The sequence below is a fragment of the Haemorhous mexicanus genome, chromosome W, assembly GCF_027477595.1.
Source record: "Haemorhous mexicanus isolate bHaeMex1 chromosome W, bHaeMex1.pri, whole genome shotgun sequence".
Lineage (NCBI taxonomy): Eukaryota > Metazoa > Chordata > Aves > Passeriformes > Fringillidae > Haemorhous > Haemorhous mexicanus.
The window spans coordinates 4,874,958-4,895,443 of record NC_082380.1 but is presented as its reverse complement, the minus strand read 5'-3'; the positions used below and the strand labels follow the sequence as shown (position 1 = coordinate 4,895,443).

At 41.7% G+C, this 20,486-nt stretch overlaps 1 protein-coding gene across 1 annotated transcript; it reads right to left on the bottom strand.

The window, feature by feature from the left end:
- Positions 1 to 15,311: 15,311 nt before the first annotated feature.
- On the bottom strand, positions 15,312 to 20,269 carry LOC132341416 (uncharacterized). Its single transcript, XM_059872964.1, has 3 exons — positions 20,176 to 20,269; positions 16,413 to 17,548; positions 15,312 to 15,323 (listed from the first exon to the last, which is right to left on the bottom strand). Exons 1-3 carry the CDS (start codon positions 20,267 to 20,269, stop codon positions 15,312 to 15,314), a joined length of 1,242 nt encoding a protein of 413 aa, XP_059728947.1.
- Between the last annotated feature and the right edge of the window lie 217 nt (positions 20,270 to 20,486).

The window sequence follows — 20,486 nt, the reverse complement described above, 5'->3', positions numbered from 1 at the left end:
AGTATTGGAAACTTGATCTTTACCGATAAACACATCAGCACAAAAGGCAGAAATAATAGCACTAAAACAAGCTTTGAATTTGGCAGCAGGCAAAAGGGTGAATATCTGGACTGATTCTAGGTATGCATTTGGTGTAATTCATGCCCATGGAGCTATATGGTAGGAAACAGGCTTTCTATCAGCTCAAGGATCAGCTATTAAACAAAGAAGAAATTTTACAACTTTTGGAAGAAATTAAAAAACCAAAGGAGGTGGCAGTGATGCATTGCAAAGCACATCAGTCTGGGCAAACTAATGTTATAGTGGGAACCAATTGGCAGACAAAGCAGCTTGAGGAGTAGCTGAAAAAGGCATCCTAGCATTAGTACCACAAAGACAAATTGACATATCTGAATTTAAGCCTTATTATGACAGTGAGGATCAGTGCTTATCAAATACATTAAAAGCCACTAAGAATCAGCGGGGGATGGTGGATAACAGCCAACAGGTTATATAGTTCCATCTTCTATAATGAGGAAGATAATGGAAAACGAACATAACAAAACCCACTGGGGATTGAGTCCATGATATCTAGTTTCCAAAACTCTTTACTTTGTGTGGGAATGACTGAAATAGCAAAATCAATTTTGGTAAAATGGCCAATTTATTTTAAAAACCAATCCCATAAATGGGAAAAGGCCACCTCCTGGAGCAAGTAAACAGGGAAATTCACCTGGAGATTACTGACAAATAGATTTCTCTGAATTACCTGGACAAAACAGGTATAGGTATCTTTTGGCATTGGTAGATACTTTTTCCAGATGGCCAGAAGCTTTTTCCTTTTGCCCCAACAAAGCTAAGGAAGTGGTAGAAATCATGCTTAAAGAAATCAGACCAATATTTGAGGTGCCACTTTAGATGTCTTCAGATAGAGGCCCACATTTTATAGCAGACGTGGTGCAACAGTTGAGCAAAACTCTGGGTATATGTCCTGGGGTGACTTTATGATTCTTGTATCCCCAATCGTCTGTTCTGTTTATGCTGGATAATAAGTTTTACACCTTTAAGACTGGTTCCGAGAGTGAAGGGGGAGAAAGAAGAGGCACTCAATTTTTTTTCAGAAACTGCAGTCACTCCTCCACATTCCTTCTCCTGGACTGTGTTGTCTGCAGCACGGACAGTGGGAGAGAGCTCTCCTTTGCTTTTAGCTCATTTTTAGCTAGCTGAGGCAGAGGAGTTCCTTGGACTGTGGTTTTTTTTTTTCTTGGAACTGTTCAAACCTGCTCTGGACTGAAAACACAGAAGAGCACCGGGAACTCGCCACCTGTGGCCCACCGAGGCCTGGCCTGGCCTGGGCCGGGGTATTTCCCAGCGCCAGAGAGACTGATAACAGACTGAGTGAGCCAAACTGCAACCCACGAAGGGGACTTTCTGAGTTTGTCATCTCTTTGGAGTGGCGAGAGGTTCTATTGTTTAATATTGTTCATTTTTTGTGCTGGTGAATGCTTTGCCTGTTAAATAAACAGGTTTTTTTCCACTTTTCTCCAAGGAAATCTTTTCCCGAACCAGTTGAGGGAGGGGCTGTTTGAATCTGCTTTCTAGAGGAAACCCTTTGGACGTTTTCTCCCACATTTGCCCTAAACCAGGACAGTATAAAATGGGACTTACACACACCTTGATGACCACAACCCAGTGGAAAAGTGGAAAGGATGAATCAGACTTTGAAAAGCAAGACAAAATGACAAATTAGCAAAATGTGCCAAGAAGCTTCCCTAAAATGGCCACAGGCCATTCCTCTGGCTCTTTTGTGAGTCAGAATTCAATTGAGATCAAAAACCAAAGTCCCTATGAATTGCTGTATGGATGAACGTATCAAACACCATCAATTCCTGGAGAAATACATTTAAAGGGAGAAACAGATTTAAATCTATACTTGATTTCTTCAGGAAAAACTCTTGCTGGACTCTTGGTTTATAACCCTATCAGGACCAGTTGCTTTGGATGCACCCATTTACCCATACCAACCTGGGGACTTTGTATATGTAAAGATCTGAAACTCCGAACCCTTGAAGGAAAAGTGGAAAGGACCTTTTTTAAGTCTTCCTGGTAACCTACACGGCACTTAAGTTGGAAGGAATTGAACCCTGGGTTCATCACATGTGGATATAACCAGCAACCACATATTAAACACAGCAGAAACAAGACTGATTACACCATGGAGTTTTTTTTAATATATAAATCCTATTGTTTTAGGCATATGATATGATTTTCTAGGGGGAAATTATTTATCGAATCTAGATAAGGATGACAAATAATTGCATATTTATAATAGTAATAGAAACAATGTTGTTAATCTCAGGGAGGGGAAAAGCTAGTGCAAGATTTTGGCAGATTACAGAATGCAACCTCTATAACAGCTTGTTTGCCAACACCAACCTCTGCAGAAAATCCAGTTCTGTGGGGAGATTCAGTCAGCAATTTGACAAAAATTCGGAAACATTTGTAAGAAGGAAATTGCACCCATGCCAATTGGACAGGGATGGAAGGAGAATATTCCTTACAATGGATATGTAAGAATGATACTCTTGAGAATTGTAGTATCTCAAACCTGGATCTGGAAATAACCTCAGGAAATATCTATCGGCTGACAGACTGCACTTATACCCCTTGGGGATGTCAAATACCGGAACTATGTAATAGCCCTCAAACGCAACAATGGGAATATATCCAGACAGTTCAGTGGTGTCTGGACTGGGAGGGGAGTCCAGACTTCCCAGAAGACCCCTTACAGGTTAGTATAAAATCTTCTAATTTAATAACGTCAAGGCAAAAGAATCCAAAGATAAAAGAAAAGTGGAGTGGCACTCAAATATACACTTGTACTCACTTGTACTAGTAGAAATCCTGAGATACAGTCTCATAACTGTGGCTCAAGGTCTATGGTTAGGATGTGTTTGTAGAAATTATTCTACCTTTCTTAATGACACCTGGTCTCACCTAACAAATAATCAGACTTGGAGAGATATGGACTGTCAGCAGGACAAGGTAAAATCATTAGGACCCACAGTATGGGTGGGAAGTAATGGAATCTGGACTACACATTTACCCTTAGGAGAATCAAGAATACGATGGACACTGGGAATATTATGTCCCTTATGGAAGGAGTCACCACTGGGAACCAGACTATGGGGGAAAGTTAAATGTGATGAAATTTGGAAATACCCCAGTACAGGAACTATAGTGGGATGGATTTTAGAATCCATCTTCATTCCACAAATATCTACCTTCAGAAATAGACTAGCCATACGCAATTTGACTCTGCAAATGGAAACTTTAGCAAAGTGCCCACAGAGGGCCTATGCTTAAACTACCCATGTACACAGGTTGAACCAAAAATTTGCTTTTGCCAGAGCTTAATCAATAAATTTGTTGTCCAGATAAAAGAATGTAGCTTATAGTTGATAATGTCCCTTATAAATATCATAGACTGGGAGTTGTAATTTGTGGTTTTCTGTATACTTAGCCACTGTCTCTTGGGAAAATTAGGATATTTTCATACAGTATTGGCAGATTTTGTGCCACAGATTTTCTTTCTCTTTCTCTTCAGACACATTGTTGCAGAAGTCTTGTTTACTTGCCTTTAACGCTAACAAACTGTTGTGTGCCATAGCCTTGTTCTTGGTGCATGTAATGCTTTTTGTTGATAGATTAGGACATGCAATGAAGGGGGGCATTACATGGCAAGAAGATCATGAATGGAAATATGCAATAAATCAAACAGGTGGTTCACTCAACAGGGTGAACTTTGTGCAACAGTGTTAGTTTTAAGGATTTTTACACAAGAAACGGTTAACATTGATGCATTAGGATTTTAGCTTGTATATTTCTCATATTTGCAATCCTGTAATTCTTTAGTGTATAGCTCTAAACTCCATATAGAGTGTTAACTACTGTCTTCACATTTTGGTAAGACAAAACAATTTCTCTCTAGGCCTGGGAATCTAGGACACCTTACTGAGAGATGTAAACAAAAGTGAGTTGGGGGGAGCAAACCTGGGGTAAAATGACTCCATTACCTGAAGCTGTAATTGAAAGATTAATCCTCAATATGCAAATGGATCAAACTTATAAAAGTGTGAAAACCCATGACTGGTCATCCATTTTGGGTGTAGCCCCTGGGGTAGGGGGGGGGTGTGTGTGGGGGGGGGGGGGGGGGGTGCCTGAAATGTACCTGAAGGCCCTTCAATCAATGTACCGTCTTTTAATCTCTTAATTTTGTCTGGCCTCTGTTTTTAAGCAAGCCCCAAAAAAGGATCAATATGATTAGGACTTCTGACTATGTTGTGCATGTCATAATGAGAATACATAGTGTTTTATAAAGGTATTTAGCCATAAGATATTATTTAATGTTACTTATATGCATTCCTTTGGTTGTTCATTGATTGTTTATGTTACCATTGATTATTTAGCTAAGAATGGATGACAAGCCAAACTGTCTACTTTGGAACCTATCATAACTTAGTGTAGTTATCTGCAAGGAATGTTCACTTATAAGGAACTTTCCCAACTGATATTAATAAAGGTTTGTTTGTAGGATATGTTAGGGAAACCCTTCCAGTCATGGCCTTGTGCCTGGACCAGCCTTGGCCCTGGCTGGTTGGAAGTATGCAGACCCAGGTGTTTCTGCACCAAAAACGTGATCAAGTAAAAGATGCACATGTTATAAAAAAAAACAAAAACAAAAGAGGCAGAATGTGGGTCCTCAAGAACATTTAGATAATGCGATATTTACACTAGAGTTTTTGAATGCCGATCATCAATTTTGATCCCTGGCAGAGTGATACTGCTCTGGAAATCTGCATGCATGGAACCAATTTCTAAAAGTTTTACGTAAGGATTCACAATTGGGTGTGCAATGGCAAGGCCTAGCTGATTTACTAACCTAGGGGAGAAGGTACATGTGTGTTTTATTGATAAAAGGTCCAAAGTGGTTACCTGCTTGGCTGGACAAACATCGATCACCCCCTAGGATGGCTGGAGCAAATGTATGGATCACCCTTGTTAATGCTATGCATACCGAGACCATGTGCATTTCCATGTCAACTCCCAGTGATTCCTTCAGCACGTGTTTGATAGGAGTGCCCATCAACAAGAAGCATTTTGGTAAGCTGTACAATGAAAGTGTGCAGCAAAACTGCATGGCACCAGGTACACTGCAGCCCAGGTAGTAGTGTCAGGACACCTGGCGAAAGACTGCAGGATGGGATGAGACATGGTACAAAGATCTGAGAATCATGCATGACTTTCCAGCTTTGCCCTTGCAGCCACAGGAACTAGACATGCTAGAGATATGTGGAGAGCATGTCTGGAAAGGTTTACCAGGCAAAGCTGTTGGTGAACCATGCACCATTGGCCAACTAACTTTGTTTCACCCAAATCAGACTGCTCTAATTATTGTGGTGCAGCGTTGGGTTAGGTGCAGCACACATGTTCTTAACGAAAAATGTGATCCAAAGGTAACCTTCTGGAATACTGCAGAGTGCATCTCTGGCAGCATAACACTATCAGGGGGTACTCCTCATGCTTTAGCTTCTTTAAACAAGCTTGGTTGCTGGCTTGCAAAGGAAGCTAATGCTACTAGTGACGCTATTTCAGCAATGCTAATTGCCGTTGACTCGGTGCAACATGCAACACTGCAAAGCAGTGCCATTGCCTTTTTGCTGTTGGCTCAAGGCCACGGATGCAAAGAATTCGACAGCATGTGCTGCATGAACGTAAGTGATAATTCAGAATCTATTAATAAAAGCATCAGTAATCTTAAGCAGCTTACTAAACAGCTACAGCAACATGAGGGTGATTGGTGAAAGATGTTTTCATGGCTCAACAACCTCAGCTTTGGGGTATGGCTTAAATGCTTAGTCATGTATGGAATAGTTATCCTTGGTGTGTTTTTATTGATCACAGTATGTATCCCATGTGTTTTATCTTGTGTGCAACAAATGATCAATAGTAGCCTTAATAAGATAATGGCTTTACCGGTACAGACTGTTTTAGCAATAGAACACATAAACAAAGAAGGGGGAGATGTAGCGGATAAGTAAAACCTTACAAAATGAGGGCCTTGTTACCCTTGTAAAATCCTGGCTCACTCCTGTTACTTCAGCTAACCAGAAAAGCACTCTGGGAATGACTCAGCTGAAATAGAAGTAGAAAACAAGTTATACAACTATAGAAAACAAATTATATAACCAGTGCATGTTCACATCATGGTTTATGGTGGTTGGTTGAATTATGTTTGTTACGCTTCATAAGAATGTAACTGATAAAGGGCTAATTGCTTAAAAAGGCCTGTTTTTTTGCAATAAATCTATTCCTCTTTTCACCTGCCTGGGGGGGTCCGTGTCGCTTATGGATACCAAATTATGGGCTACTGATAAAACCTCTGTATGGAGCACTTAAAGCAGCCAAAAAGGGAATCATCATATGGAAAGAGAGCACTAGGCCTGCATTTAAACAGCTGAAACATTCTTTGATATTGGCTCGAGCATTGGGATTGCCAGACTTAACTAAGCCTTTTGAACTCTTTACATATGAGGGACTGAATGTTTCTCTGGGGTACTGGTGCAGCACCTTAGAGACCAGTGAAGGGTTGTGGCCTACTTTTCAAAACAGCTAGACAATGCTAGCCAAGGGTGGCCTGGGTGTTTGAAAGCTGTGATGGTTGCTGTCATCTTGATTCAAGAGGCCCAAAAATTCACCCTTAGGCAGCACATTGTTGTGTATGTGCCCCATGCAGTGATAACTGCACTGGAACAAAAGGAGGGCCATTGGCTGTCCCCTAGAAGAATGCTTAAATATCAGTCTGTGTTGTTAGAACAGGATGACATTACCCTAAAAACATCTGTCGCGAACCCTGCAATGTTTTTGTCATACACGTTAATTGACAATGCGCCTGAGCGTGACTGTTTACAGACAATAGACGAGGCCTATTTCAGCAGACCAGACCTGAAGGATATGCCTCTAGAGACTCCATATTGGGAACTGTATAACTGATGGAAGCAGCTTCATGAGAACTGGTAAGCAAATGACAGGTTATGCAGGGACAACCACAGACAAGACCTTGCCACCGGATGTATCATCACAAAAAAGCTGAACTGACTGCATTGACGAAAGCTCTAGAACTGAGTGAGGGAAAGAAGGTGAACATATGGACCGACTCTAAATATGCCTTTAGTGTTGTCTATACCCATGGAGTCATCTGGAAGGAAAGAAGGTTGTTAACTGCTCAGGGTAATGAAATCAAATGTGTTGAACAGATCCTTGCACTCCTGCAGAGTATTTGGAAGCCTACAGAGGTAGCTATTATGCATTGCAGAGGTCATCAAAAAGGAAAACAAGCTCCCAAATTAGTAAAGTGCTTTGCTGATGAAACAGCAAAAGGGGTTGAAGGAAAAGGCATTCTTGCAGTGGTACCACAAAAAGGAATCAATCTGTCAGGGTTTACCCCAAAATATGATCAGAGAGACCACAAGTTAATTAACTTCCTTAAGGCTGAAACCAAAGAAAGAGGGTGGGCTGTCACCCCAGTGAGACAGGTTGTAGTTCTACCCCCACTCCTTCAGGAAATAGAGCAGCAAGAGCATGAGAGTACCCACTGGGGAACAAGAAATCTGAAACATCTGAGGAAGGTAGCAATAGGAAGGGGGATGACTGATGTTGTACTATCTATAACAAGCAAATGTGAAATCTTCTGTAGAAAAAACCCTGACATAAGCAAGAGTTGTGTTAGGAATAACAAAGGCAGGGCATCTCCCTGGACATTACTGGCAAATAGATTTTGCTGAGTTACCATGCAAAGGATACAGGTGCATATTGGTATTTTTTGACACCTTCAGTGGATGGCTGGAAGCTTACCCCTGTTATACTAATGCAGCAAAGGAGGCGGTAAAAGTTTTGCTCAATCATATGATTCCAAGATTTGGGGTTCCTTTGGGGTTCTCATCAGATAGGGGGCCACACTTTGTTGCAACAGTGGTCGGGGAAGTTAGCTGAATTTTGAGAATTGCTTGGGACAGACCCCAGGTGAGTGGCAAAGTTGAACATATGAATGGAACCCTTAAAAATTAGATTAGTAAAATTTGCCAAGAAATACCAATGACATGAGTTCAGACCTTGGCTATTGCCTTACTGAGAGTCCACATACAACCAAGGCAGAGAGACAACGTAAGTCTCCTTATGAAATATTGAATGGCAGGCCTCATCAGATTCCACATATCCTGGGAGAAATCCATATGAGGGGAGAAACTGACTTACAAAAGTATTTAATAGTTTTAAGTTCCACTTTGCAGAAACTCCAAAGTTTCATCATGTTATCCAGACTGATAGGACTGGACATATCTAATCATCTGTTCCAGACTAGAGACTGGGTGTATGTTAAATGGTGGGACAGTGACCCCTTGCAAGCTAAGTGGAGAGGACCAATCCAAGTCCTGCTGACTACCCTTACCACAGTCAAGGTCACTGGCAAGGGACCCTGAATTCTCTATTCCAGAGTTTAAAAGGCTTCTGCTCCTTAAACCACCAGGAAAACAGAGACTGAAACAAATTGGTATGATGTGATTTAAATTGTTCATGTCTGCTATCTGCATACTTGGTTACCATGACTCAGAGTTGGCCCCAAAATTTGCATGTGATTTCAGTCCAAAATGTATCCCAGGCTCTTCATAAGAGCAACTGTTGGATTTGTACTCAATTGCCAGCCATGGATGGGAATGGTAACTGGCCACTGATTAGCGTTTTAATGAAAATGAACCATTCCCTTAATTGGGATCAAGTCAATAAGGCCTATCTGCCTATAACCCTGAGCTGCCTAATTGATCAGGAAAATTATACGGTTCCCTGCATAATCATAAATGTCACAGGAAAGATCATTCTTCCTCGATATTGCCATAAGACCAAATTCGTAGAAAGAGTAAATCCAAAATCTGTTTAAAAATGTCCCAGACACCATGAAGACTAATTCCCCCACATGGGTCAGGGTGGTATTAGATATGTGAAAATGAGGCCTGGAAAGTTCTGCCCCTAGATTGTGGCAGCAGCTCTCTGGTCGCAGAGAGCAGGCACAGACTTTCCCAGGATTTTCCTGGGGATCTGTGAGAAAGCTCAGAGAAAAGAATTAAGACAATTCTTATCTCCATTTGCTGCACCTATTGTTGTGCAAATGTGGAATGTGTCATGGAGATTGTTTACCAAAGGGTGGTTTCTTAATTGGACACTGGCGATGGTTTTTTGATTGTTTGACCAATTAGGTCAAAGCTGTATCGGACTTTCTGTAAGGGTTACAGGTTTCTTAATAGTATAGTATGATATAGTATAGTAAAATTTAAGCAATTGATTAGCCAGGCAATCATGGAGTCAATGCTGATTATTACCCGTCTGGGAGCCTGCGGTGACACTAGATAAAGTTCGGGCCTGTGCACTTGGGATTGTAATTCCAAACATAACGATATTTGATCAAATTGAAGATCCAAATGGATGGATGAGGAGGATGAAAAGATCCATTAATCCCCTTGTTGAGCATTCCACACTTTTCCATGGTGTAATTAGAGCTCTCATTCCCTCTTGGGGAGTAATTGAGCTGGAGAGAGCAGTTGTTAACATCTCAGCCATTAGTGAACATATTGAATGGCAGACTTCAGATGCAATTTCGGCCTTACAGGATGAAACCCATGATTTATCTCATGTGGTTTTGCAAAACAGAATGGCTCTTTATTTCCTACTAGATGCACAAGGAGGCATGTGTGCAATCATTAACACTAGCTGTTGACTTTACACCAGAGTGGAAGAATTAATAAGGATTTGGTTGAAATTTGGAAGCAAACTCAAATTTTATATAAGATAGCTCTCAAAAATAGCACATTGAACTTTGACTATATCCTCCATACACTCGCTTCATGGTTACCGAACTGGGCCTGGATGAAGGAACTGTTCATCCTACTTATATCTGTAGTTATTTTTTGCATAACAGCTGTCTGTATGATGCGATGCTGTGGTTGAATGCAAAGAGTAGAGACTAGACAAGGTAGAGTCTTGTCTCTAAAGGGAGGAATGATGCCAAAATGATTTTTGCTTATATATATCCTTCATATATGTTTGTAGCTCTGTAGACTGTTATTGCATAGTTACATAGTTTTTAAACTCCAGTACTTTTCCTATTAAAAAAACAAATTCCTGAAGGCCTGTTCTAATCTTGCTTCTTATGGGAATCAAGGCCAAGACACCTTCCCAAGACACTTTCCCATGTATTAGACATAAACAACTAGCAAGGAGGGGGGTTTCAGAAGGAGCTGAACCAAGAGGGGGAATTACTTCATTACTTGTGCTTCTAATTGGGGATTCTTGTCAATTATGCTAATTTGCTAAACTTGTAAAACTGTACTTGCCATGTATCACATGTGCATTTTCGATGCATTTTCAGTGTGCACATTGGCATGTTGTGCACCTGGAAGGACCCTTCATTAAACAGTAACCAGTTTTTCTCACCTAACCTTGTTTGGGTCTTGATTTTAGGGGCTCAAAAGGTAATATCAGGAACCTCCTGGACTGTTTTCTGCTGTGTCATATTTTCATCAGACATCTAGTAAGTTGAAGTTCCCCATGAGAACAAGGGCCAGAAATCACAAGACTTCTCCCAGCTGTTTATAGAATTTTTGTTCTGCCTCTCCGTCCCGCTTGGGTGGTCTATAACAAACTCTCACCAGGATATCTGCCTTGTTGGCCTTCCTTCTGATTCTTACCCATAAACACTCAGCTCCATGAGCACCATCATCAAGCTCCAGACAATCGAGATACTCCCTAACATACAGGGCTACCCCACCACCTCTCCTGCCTTGCTTATCCCTTTTGAAGAGTTTATAGCCATCCATTGTAGCACTCCAGTTGTGCAAGTCATCCCATCAGGTTTCTGTGATGGAAACTATGTCATAGTTTACCTGCTGCATCATAGCCTCCAATTACTCCTGTTTGTTGTCCATGCTGTGTGCATTGGTGTAGGTGCACTTCAGTTGGACTAATGACCCTTCCACCTTTTTGTTGGGAGAAGCCCTAATTCCTGTGTGACCATTTTTAGGTACTTCTGGGATTTCTATCACATCAATAATCCTTCCATCCTTGATGTTGCATGGATATTCATCCCCTACCTCAACTGAGATGGCAGACTGTAGGACCATGCTAGAACACAGTCTCTCAAACAGTGGAGTGAAATTTTGTGCTGCCTTTTCAATTAGTGGCTTTTTGCACAGTGACTATCTGTCTGACTAAGTAGCCTGCAGCTGGCAGAGATGGATGGAAGAAGGGAGTTTTGTTACAATTAGACTCTGTGCTAAGGCAAATAATATCAATGACCTATTTTCCATATTTGCAGCACTTTATTTTAAAAACCTCCTCCATGGCCCCTTAATATAGGGCGGGACTGAAAGAGGTGAGAATTGCTGCTGCCTGTAGATTGCAGACAGGTCTTCTAATATTTAATGAGATGCTCCTGCATGCATATATACATGTGTGCACTTTGCCAAATGAACTGCTTGAATGTTTTACAGGTATTCCAATTATATCCAAGCTGTCTGTTTCTTTGCCCAAAAGGACTCTTAATTGCTCCCCTATCATTTCAGTTAAGAGGAAAAAATGCTAAGGCCACAGCATCTGTGGGAACCATTAAGGCGACCCTCAGCTGGACTAACCCATGGTGCCTGGTAAGTGCTCTGTAGCACTTTGCATGTACCTCAGCCCCCTCTGTTGCCAGATGAAAAATTGTCTATACCTGGTGGGCTTAACACAGTGCTTATTCTTCAAAGCCCACTGGCCCATGGAATTGCACAATGCCCACTGTGTAAGAAGGAGAACTGGAGAGCAACCTGCCCAGTTGTGCTAGCTTTTACCAGTTCACCAGGTGGTCAGCTATGACTTTGAGGTCACCAACCACTAGGGACCACCAGAGACCCCCAGGACAGAAAAACACATGCATAAAGGGGAGGGAAAATATGTTAATGATTTTTGGGAAATGATTACTGTTGGGAATTGGTTACATGACAAAGGTCACATAGACATGCTCTGGATAGCTGAGAATTGGAAAAGTACTGGCCCAGCTAATCTGAGGCCCTGCACCTGCAAGGCCGCAGTGGCCTTGAGTATAGCTGTAGTCTGATAACAAGATGATGCAGCCAAGAGCAGAGCATGAGAAAAGGGAGATGTAAGTTGTAAAGAATGAAGAAGTAAGAATAACCAATAGACTGCTTAGCTTACAGAATATGCATGAGCTTATTACATGTTGTGCTTAAATGTCTGATGCTCTAATCAATAAACAAAGCTTGCTGATTCTCACATTGAGGTGTCACCGAGCTTCCCTCTCTGCGACAGATTACTATATGCATGTTTTTTCTGGGACAATCAATGAATATGTATATAACATACAGTATATAACCAGGAACTTTCTTGTACTCAGCATGCACGGTATTTTGGAGGAAATATTCCCTTGTGCATCTGGCCAAGTAAAGAATGCCTGCTTCTTAATACTGCACTGGTGTTAAGGAGTTTCTTTTCTTTTACCAAATTTTTGGTAACGCCTCCTTTTCATCCCAAGGCTGAACCCATATTGGAGCAGCCTAAGCCCCAGCCCCTGCCTTGGCCCAGTGATGAAAGACTCCGAGCCACAGGTTGATGGGGGTAGGGCTTGTGAAAAATCCTCATGGCATTAGAAGAGGGCAAAATCTCTCTCTTCTCCCCCCTGAGACTTTGGAGCATCCATGGGAGAATGTGTCCTAGGTGCTTCTAAGGATGTGTAGCCTAGACTGCTGGGATGTGGCCTTGAATCCCTTGCGAGTCTGGCCTTGCAAAAGAAAGGTGCTGCAGGAGAGGCCTAGTTTGTCCTTGCGTATGTGTCACTGTGTGCCTATGCCCATGCGCCCATGTCTCTGTGTAGAGGAGAAAGCTTGTTAGCCTGTCTTGGGGTGTACAGGATATAGGTTAAAGTGTTAGCGTTCAGGAACACATAATCACGAGAAATGATTATATGCAGGTGCTTTTATTGAAGAGCTCTGGGTGTCAGGGGTACAAACCCAAATCTGACTCCGACATAGGTTCGGGATGGATATGCTTTTATATTCTATCGTTATATAACTTTCATGTTAATTATTAAACTTACATTGTTCTATAGTATACATAGGTTTCAGCCAAGCATGGCCACCTTAGACTAGGAACATACAGTTTCTCATTGTTCTTCTTATGATTATACAATAATTATTTTAATCACTAAACAATCATTTCAGCTAGCAATTATACTACTTACGCAGGTAAAACACAAGGCTTAACATTTCAGAGTTTATCTTAGCATTTTCCAGGGCGCCACTATCATTATCCCCCCTTTGAAAGCATTTTCACTTCACTATAGATGTAAATGTTTTCACTTGATACAGTCTTTTACTTCTCAATTTATGCTTGATGTTCTTCAAATCCAGGGTTGATGTAAAAGTTGTCGTGGATGCTATCACGGGCTGGAGAACCAGAAGATAGTGGGTGTGGATCTCGTGTCAGTGCCTTTATTATTTTCTGGTTCCAGGACGTTGTCTTCTGTATTTCTCTCCTTAAAATGCTGTAAACTAACCAAATTGCTAAGAATACAATTAGTAAGATTATCACACTCTCAATGACAGATTTAATCCATGAACTCACATTCTACCCTAACCCTTTAAAGATTTTTCCTAACCAGCTTGTAGTCAAATCCTTTTGCTCTTCTTGTGCCTCATGCTCTATTTGTTTCAACTGATTGATGTCATATTCTACATCTGCAGTTACATTTGGGATGTGAACGCAGCAATGATCAACTCGTCCCTTTAAAAATCTACATACTCTATGCTCCTTCAGGAGTAACAAATCTAAGGCTAATCGATTTTGCAAAGTCATTTTTGTGGTGGCTTGTAATTGTACATTTAATTCTTTAAATCTTTCTCGGGTGATTCTTGCTAGTCTATCTACTTGGCCTGTAAGTTTGTACAGCATCTCTCTATTCTGATAGTTTGCTATAGGACTGAGTAAAGACTCTAGGGCTTACCCAAGTTTCACTCCACTAGAGGGTTCTTGCCAAGTGTCATCTGGATTTTTGTTGTCTAGAACGTCTCGTCTTGCTCTTATCTGCAGAAGTTCATGTTTTCTATTAAATGGGGACTTTTTCCAAATTGGACATAAGGTTGGGAGGCCCAAAGTAATTTCTTTTACTTTCCCATCTACAGGCAGATGTGTTGTCCAGGTACCATCGCTTGTTGCCCATACAAATTGTCCTGGACTTTTAATTGTACTCCTGGTACATCTTATAATCACTTTATAATTCATTTTGCCTTGTTTATGTTTGATCCCTCTGCAAGCACAACCAATCTTTAGGGCTATTGCCAGGGGTGGTATCTGTTTTATCTCTGCATCATCAGAAGTGCAGTCATAAGTTTTATTGCATGCCCACCAACTTACTTTGTCTGCCCACGTTCTGCTACTAGTGGCAGTGGTATGTTACTGCTGGATCTGTTTCACTCTCAGAACTTTCCCACTTAATACACCAAGGGGTGTTTGCCATATATTGGAATTTTTGAAGTATACTCACAGACCATGCACTGTCCCAAGGCTCTATCTGATCTTTCTGATCCTCGGCCTCACACTTCCATACCAGAGTAGTTTCTGTAACATTTGCTATGATCTTTTTATAGTGTGGCAAATAGCATTGCCATTGTGTGGTGCCTCTTGACTGTCCTATAGGGGTTCCTAGTATGCCATCACTTAGAATACAGTCTTTCTGGCTCATAGGTCTCATCCATGTTCTTACTTTCTCTTAAGTTTCCTTGACCACTTGTCTTGGTTCGAGTACCTGTTTGCATGCAATTGTTTTGTTCTTTTGTATTTCAGGTAGTTTTGATGTTATGATTCTCCAATTTACTGGATCTCCTGCTGCCTTTGGTATTGGCAGACAGGCAGTTATTCTACTGGTGTTTTGTATTTTGGCAAAATCTTTAACTAATCCAATCATTACATTCTCAGCTCGAACTGCGTTAGAAATTTTTATCACTTGTGTTTCTGCCTCTCTCTTCATTCTAGAATGAAGAGTGGTTAGTTGATCTTTTTGCATCCCACATCCCAAAGACGTTAATGACCATAACATTAGCACAATTACTAATAACATTCTCAAAGTAATTAAACACATCTTATCTGCAGTCTCGGTTCCACAGTTTACACAGTCTGTGATCCAGGACGTACTTTCTTCACTCGGGTATAGTGAATCCAGAGGTCCGCATCGGCTACTTTGACTGCTGTAAAGGTGGTCAGCAGTACCTGATAGGGTCCACTCCACTTTTCTTTCAGAGGTTCTTCGTTCCAGTTTTTAATGTACACCTCGTCTCCTGGAAGTATGTTATGAACTGGGTTATCGAGAGTTATTGGTCTATTCCACACGAGGATGCTCCGGAGCTGAGCTAAAGTTTTCCCAAGAGACAGAACATAATTATACACTTCCTGCTTTCCTGTAACGTGTACATTAGGGTTAGGCTCAGGAGATTCATATGGTTTCCCATACAATATCTCATACGGACTGACTGACATCCTACTCTTAGGTTTTATCCTAATCCTCAACAGTGCTATTGGCAAAGCTTGGGGCCACTGCAGCTTGGTTTCTTGGCATATTTTACTGATTTGCCTCTTTAGTGTCTGATTCATCTTCTCTACCTGTCCACTTGACTGGGGTCTCCACGGTGTGTGGAGGTCCCAAGTTATCCTCAGCAATCTACTTACTTCTTTTACTACTGTAGCTATGAAATGGGGCCCCCTATCTGATGATACCCCTAGGGGTACCTCAAATCTGGGAATAATTTCTTGTAGTAACCACTTAACTGTTTCTTTTGCTTGGTTTGTGCGACAGGGGAGGGCTTCTGGCCATCCGGAAAATGTGTCAACTCCTACTAACAGGTATTTGTATCCTCGAGTTCTTGGCAATTCTACGAAATCTACCTGCCAATAATCTCTTGGCTCTATTCTTATCCGAATTCTTCCTAGCTGTGCCTGTCGCCTAGCCACTGGGTTGTTTTTCAAGCAGATATCACATTTTGACATGACTGATTTTGCCATTGTTAACATCTGTACTGAAATTAAACTCTGCTTTAGCAATTTTACCAATGCCTCTGCACCCAATGATATTCGTTATGTTTAATTTGTAGAACTTCTCTCATTATCAAGGGGGGTACCACTATTTGTCCTTGTGCAGTTAAATACCATCTTTCCAAGTTCTTTTGTGCATTTTGTAAACGTGCTAGTCTCTCATCTTCTACTGAATATCTTGGTTTTGGAGGCAGATTAAATTGGGAAATATTGAGCTTTGAAGGTATCAATGCCATTGTTGTTTGCACCTCCCGAGAAACTTGTCGGGCTGCCCAGTCTGCCTTTCGATTTCCTTCACAGATTTTGGAGTTTCCTGATTGGTGTGCTTTACAGTGTATAATTGCCACTTGCTCAGGTTTTTGTACTGCTTTTATCAATTGCAGGACTGCATCTTGGTGTTTAATGTGTGTACTTCGAGAAGACAATAATCCCCTTTCTTTCCACAGTGCTCCGTGTACATGCACCACCCCAAAGGCATATTTTGAGTCAGTCCATATATTTACCTTTTTTCTTTCACTTAATTCTAGTGCTCTGGTTAGAGCAACCAGTTCTACCTTCTGGGCAGATGTATTTGGTGGTAATGCCTTTGCTTCTACTACTGTGCTGACTGTTGTTACCGCATATCCAGCGTATCTGGTTCCGTTTTCCACGAAGCTGCTCCCATCTGTAAATATCTCCCACTCCGGCTGCTCTAGCGGGACGTCTTTCAAGTCTTCTCTTGCTGAATAGATGTACTCTATTACCTCTGCACAGTCATGTTCCAATGGGCCTTCTTCAGTTGTGGTACCTAGGAACAAAGCTGGATTCAAAAGGTTAGTTGTTTTTAATGTGACATCATCTTGCTCAGTCAGGACTACTTGGAATTTTATCATCCTGCTTGGAGATAGCCAATGGCCCCCCTTCTGTTCTAAGACAGTGGTTACCATGTGTGGCACATAGACATCTATGTGTCTTCCCATAGTAAGCTTCCTGGCTTCTTGTATCAGCATCACGGTGGCTGCGACCGCCCGCAGACATGGAGGCCACCCCGCACTTATGTTGTCAAGTTGTTTGGAAAAGTAGCCCACCGGCCTTTTCCAACGTCTCAGAGGTTGGGTCAGGACTCCTAGTGCTAGGCGTAGCCTTTTATGTACAAACAGCTGAAAATCTTTAGACAGATCAGGTAACCTTAATGCTGGAGCAGTCGTCAATGCCTCTTTTAGTTTTAGGAAGGCTTCCTTCTGTGGCTTGCCCCAGATGAATGGCTGCGTCTTCTGAGCTTCGTACAGGGGTTTCGCAATCAGTCCATAGTCCATGATCCACAAGCGACACCATCCTGCCATCCCGAGGAAGACTCGCAGCTCATGTAAGTTCTGGGGCTCTGGAATAGCACAGATAGCTTGGATACGGTTAGTACCTAGTTTTCGTTGCCCATGTGAAATTTCACATCCCAGGTCGATCACAGTCTGTTGGGCAATTTGTGCCTTTCCTCTGGATACTTTGTAACCTCCCATTCCCAGTGAATTTAAAATCTCAATGGTTACCTTTATACAGGTTGCTTTTTCTTCTGTAGCTATTAGTATATCATCAGCATACTGCAACAATAGGTATTGGTCTCTTGGTACTTGCCCATTTTCGGTCCAAATTTCCAGCTCCTTTGCCAGTTGGTTTCCGAATAAGCTCGGACTGTTCTTAAATCCTTGTGGTAATCGCATCCAGGTGAGCTGGGTCTTTCTTCTGTTCCTTGGGTTTTCCCACTCAAAGACAAACAGTTTCCTACTTTTTTTGTCAAGGGGAATGCAGAAAAAGGCATCTTTTAAATCAATTACAGTAAACCATTTATATATCTCCTTTACGGATGTTAGCAATGTGTAGGGATTTGTTACCACTGGATAAATGGCTTTTGTTATTTTATTTATTGCTCTCAAATCCTGCACTAATCTATATTCTCCATTTGGTTTCTTTACTGGAAATATTGGTGTGTTAAATTCTGATTCACATTCTTCTAAATTTTGGTACTTCAAGAATTTCTCAATAGTCTTTACTATTCCTTGCCGTGCTTCTGGTTTTATGGGATACTGTTTGATTTGTACAGCCCTTGCCCCTTCTTTTAATTCTACATGCACTGGTTGTGCCAATTTAGATTTCTCTGGTATATCCGTTTCCCATACAGAAGGAATCACTGCATCATCTACCTCCCTAGGGATAGAGGGAACTGGTTTTTCTTTGATCATTAAAATCTGTCCCGTCTTTGATTCAGGTATTTTCATTACAAGTTCCTCGTTTTCAAAGGTTATTACCGCATCAAGTTTCGCCAGCAGATCTCTCCCTAAAAGCGGAATTGGACACTCAGGTACATATAGGAATTCATGCATTAAAGTTTTGTTCCCAAAGCAGAAATCTAGGGGTTGCAAGAATGGCCGATTTTCCTCTTTCCCTGTAGCCCCAACTATTGTTGTTTGCTTATTTCCAATTTTCTTTGTAGGTCATTCAGCACAGAGTAGGTAGCTCCAGTATCCACTAGAAATTTGACTTCCTTATGCCCTAGCTGTATAGTTATAACAGGTTCTTTAACCTGTTTTACGGGTTCCACGTCTAGTCAGCTGTTATATTCACCTAACACCATCGCCTTGGCAATGTTTTCCTGCTGGAACTGATTGCCCTGGTGAAACCTGTCTGGCTACTCTCGTTTCTAATGCTCTTCTCGCTTGCAATACACACATTGATTTAGGCTTAACCCTTGCATAATTGGTCCTCTACCACGACTACCTCTGCCACGTCCCCCGAAACTTGGGTTCTCTTTTCTTTCTACCACTGCCAAAGATTTTGCTGCTGCCCCCCACCAGCTTCTCTTTTGCAATTATTATACACCCTCCACGCCACCCCCAGGATTCTGAGTTTTCATAACTATTTTCACTACTCGTGCTACCTTACCAGGACCTTCTTTACAAGTTCTAGCTGACCGCCTCTAAATAATCAAATTTGCAAAATAAAGGCACTTCTACAAAAACTGACCCCTCCACTCCCACACCTTGTCGCAAGGGAGCAATCACAGTCTGTTTTTGTCTGCCTGTGTCTTTTTCTTCCACAACCAGGGCAAGCCCCAAGCGGCTTCGGGTTCTGTGGGCCACTGGGGTCACTGATTCATTACTACCACCATTCTTTTCACTTGCATCCTTCTCCCTCCTTTCTATCATAGCCAGGCTTTGCCCAACTTTCAAGGAAGAGGAATCAGGTGACTATGGGAGAGGAGGATAAAGAGAGAAAGGTGTACTAGATCAGACAGGTTTAGGATCAGGTGAGGTAGGGGCAGGCAGTGGGACAAGGACAGATGAAGCAGGTGGATAGGGTTAGGTTCTCTTAGTCTTATTGGAGCTACCTGTAAATCAATATCTGTATAATTTTCCCTATTCAACGCCAAACGTTTTAGACAATGTTTCTCGCAAAACTCCACACTTATCACTTGCAGATGCTCTAACCACCATTAATCTACATTCATCCCGCCATTCTGGCTTTCCCGTAAATAGAAAAACAAATCAACATACGAAACCTCATCCATTGTTGGTTTTTTCTTTTTTTTTTTCCCTTGTTTTTCTTTTTCTTTTTTTTTCTTTTTTTTCTCTTTTTTTTTTTTTTCCCTTCTTGCTTACGAAACGACATTAAGTGTGAAATACTGTTATATTGCAAAGTCCCGTATTTTGGCCATTTTTCGCCATTCTCCAAGACACATTCTGGCCACCATGTATTACAGTAATTAATCAACTTAGCTTTACATAATTCTTCTCCAAAATTACCCTGTTTCCAATGTGCTATTAAGCACCCCAAGGAGAAGTTTGTGGAATAGAGGCATTGCTGCCCAAAATTCCTTTGAGTTTCTCCATCCAGAATACCAAACGCCGAACCCAGCAACGCTTTTGCGATTGTCTTACGGACGGCGCCTAGGCAATACCACAGGAATTCCTTAGCCCAACCAAGCGTAGCTTTCGCTGCGTCTTACTGGCAGGCACCCAAACCAGAATAAAAGCACCTTACCTCTCACCCGGGGACGTTGTGAGCGGCAGAGGCGGTCGCGGCCGATGGGCTCCCCGAGAATCCCTCGGTGCCGGCTGGAGCGTGATCGAGTCATGAACTCACTCGGCAGCACTCACAGGGTCCCACCTGGGTCGCCAAAAATGTTAGCGTTCAGGAACACATAATCACGAGAAATGATTATATGCAGGTGCTTTTATTGAAGAGCTCTGGGTGTCAGGGGTAAAGACCCAAATCTGAGTCCGACATAGGTTCGGGATGGATATGCTTTTATATTCTATCGTTATATAACTTTCATGTTAATTATTAAACTT

Coding starts and splice junctions, on each gene's coding strand:
- LOC132341416 (XM_059872964.1), bottom strand. CDS start 20,269: ATGACTCGATCACGCTCCAGCCGGCACCGAGGGATTCTCGGGGAGCCC. Junction 17,549..20,175: donor ACAACGTCCCCGGGTGAGAG/GTAAGGTGCTTT, acceptor GTACTAACCGTA/TCCAAGCTATCTGTGCTATT.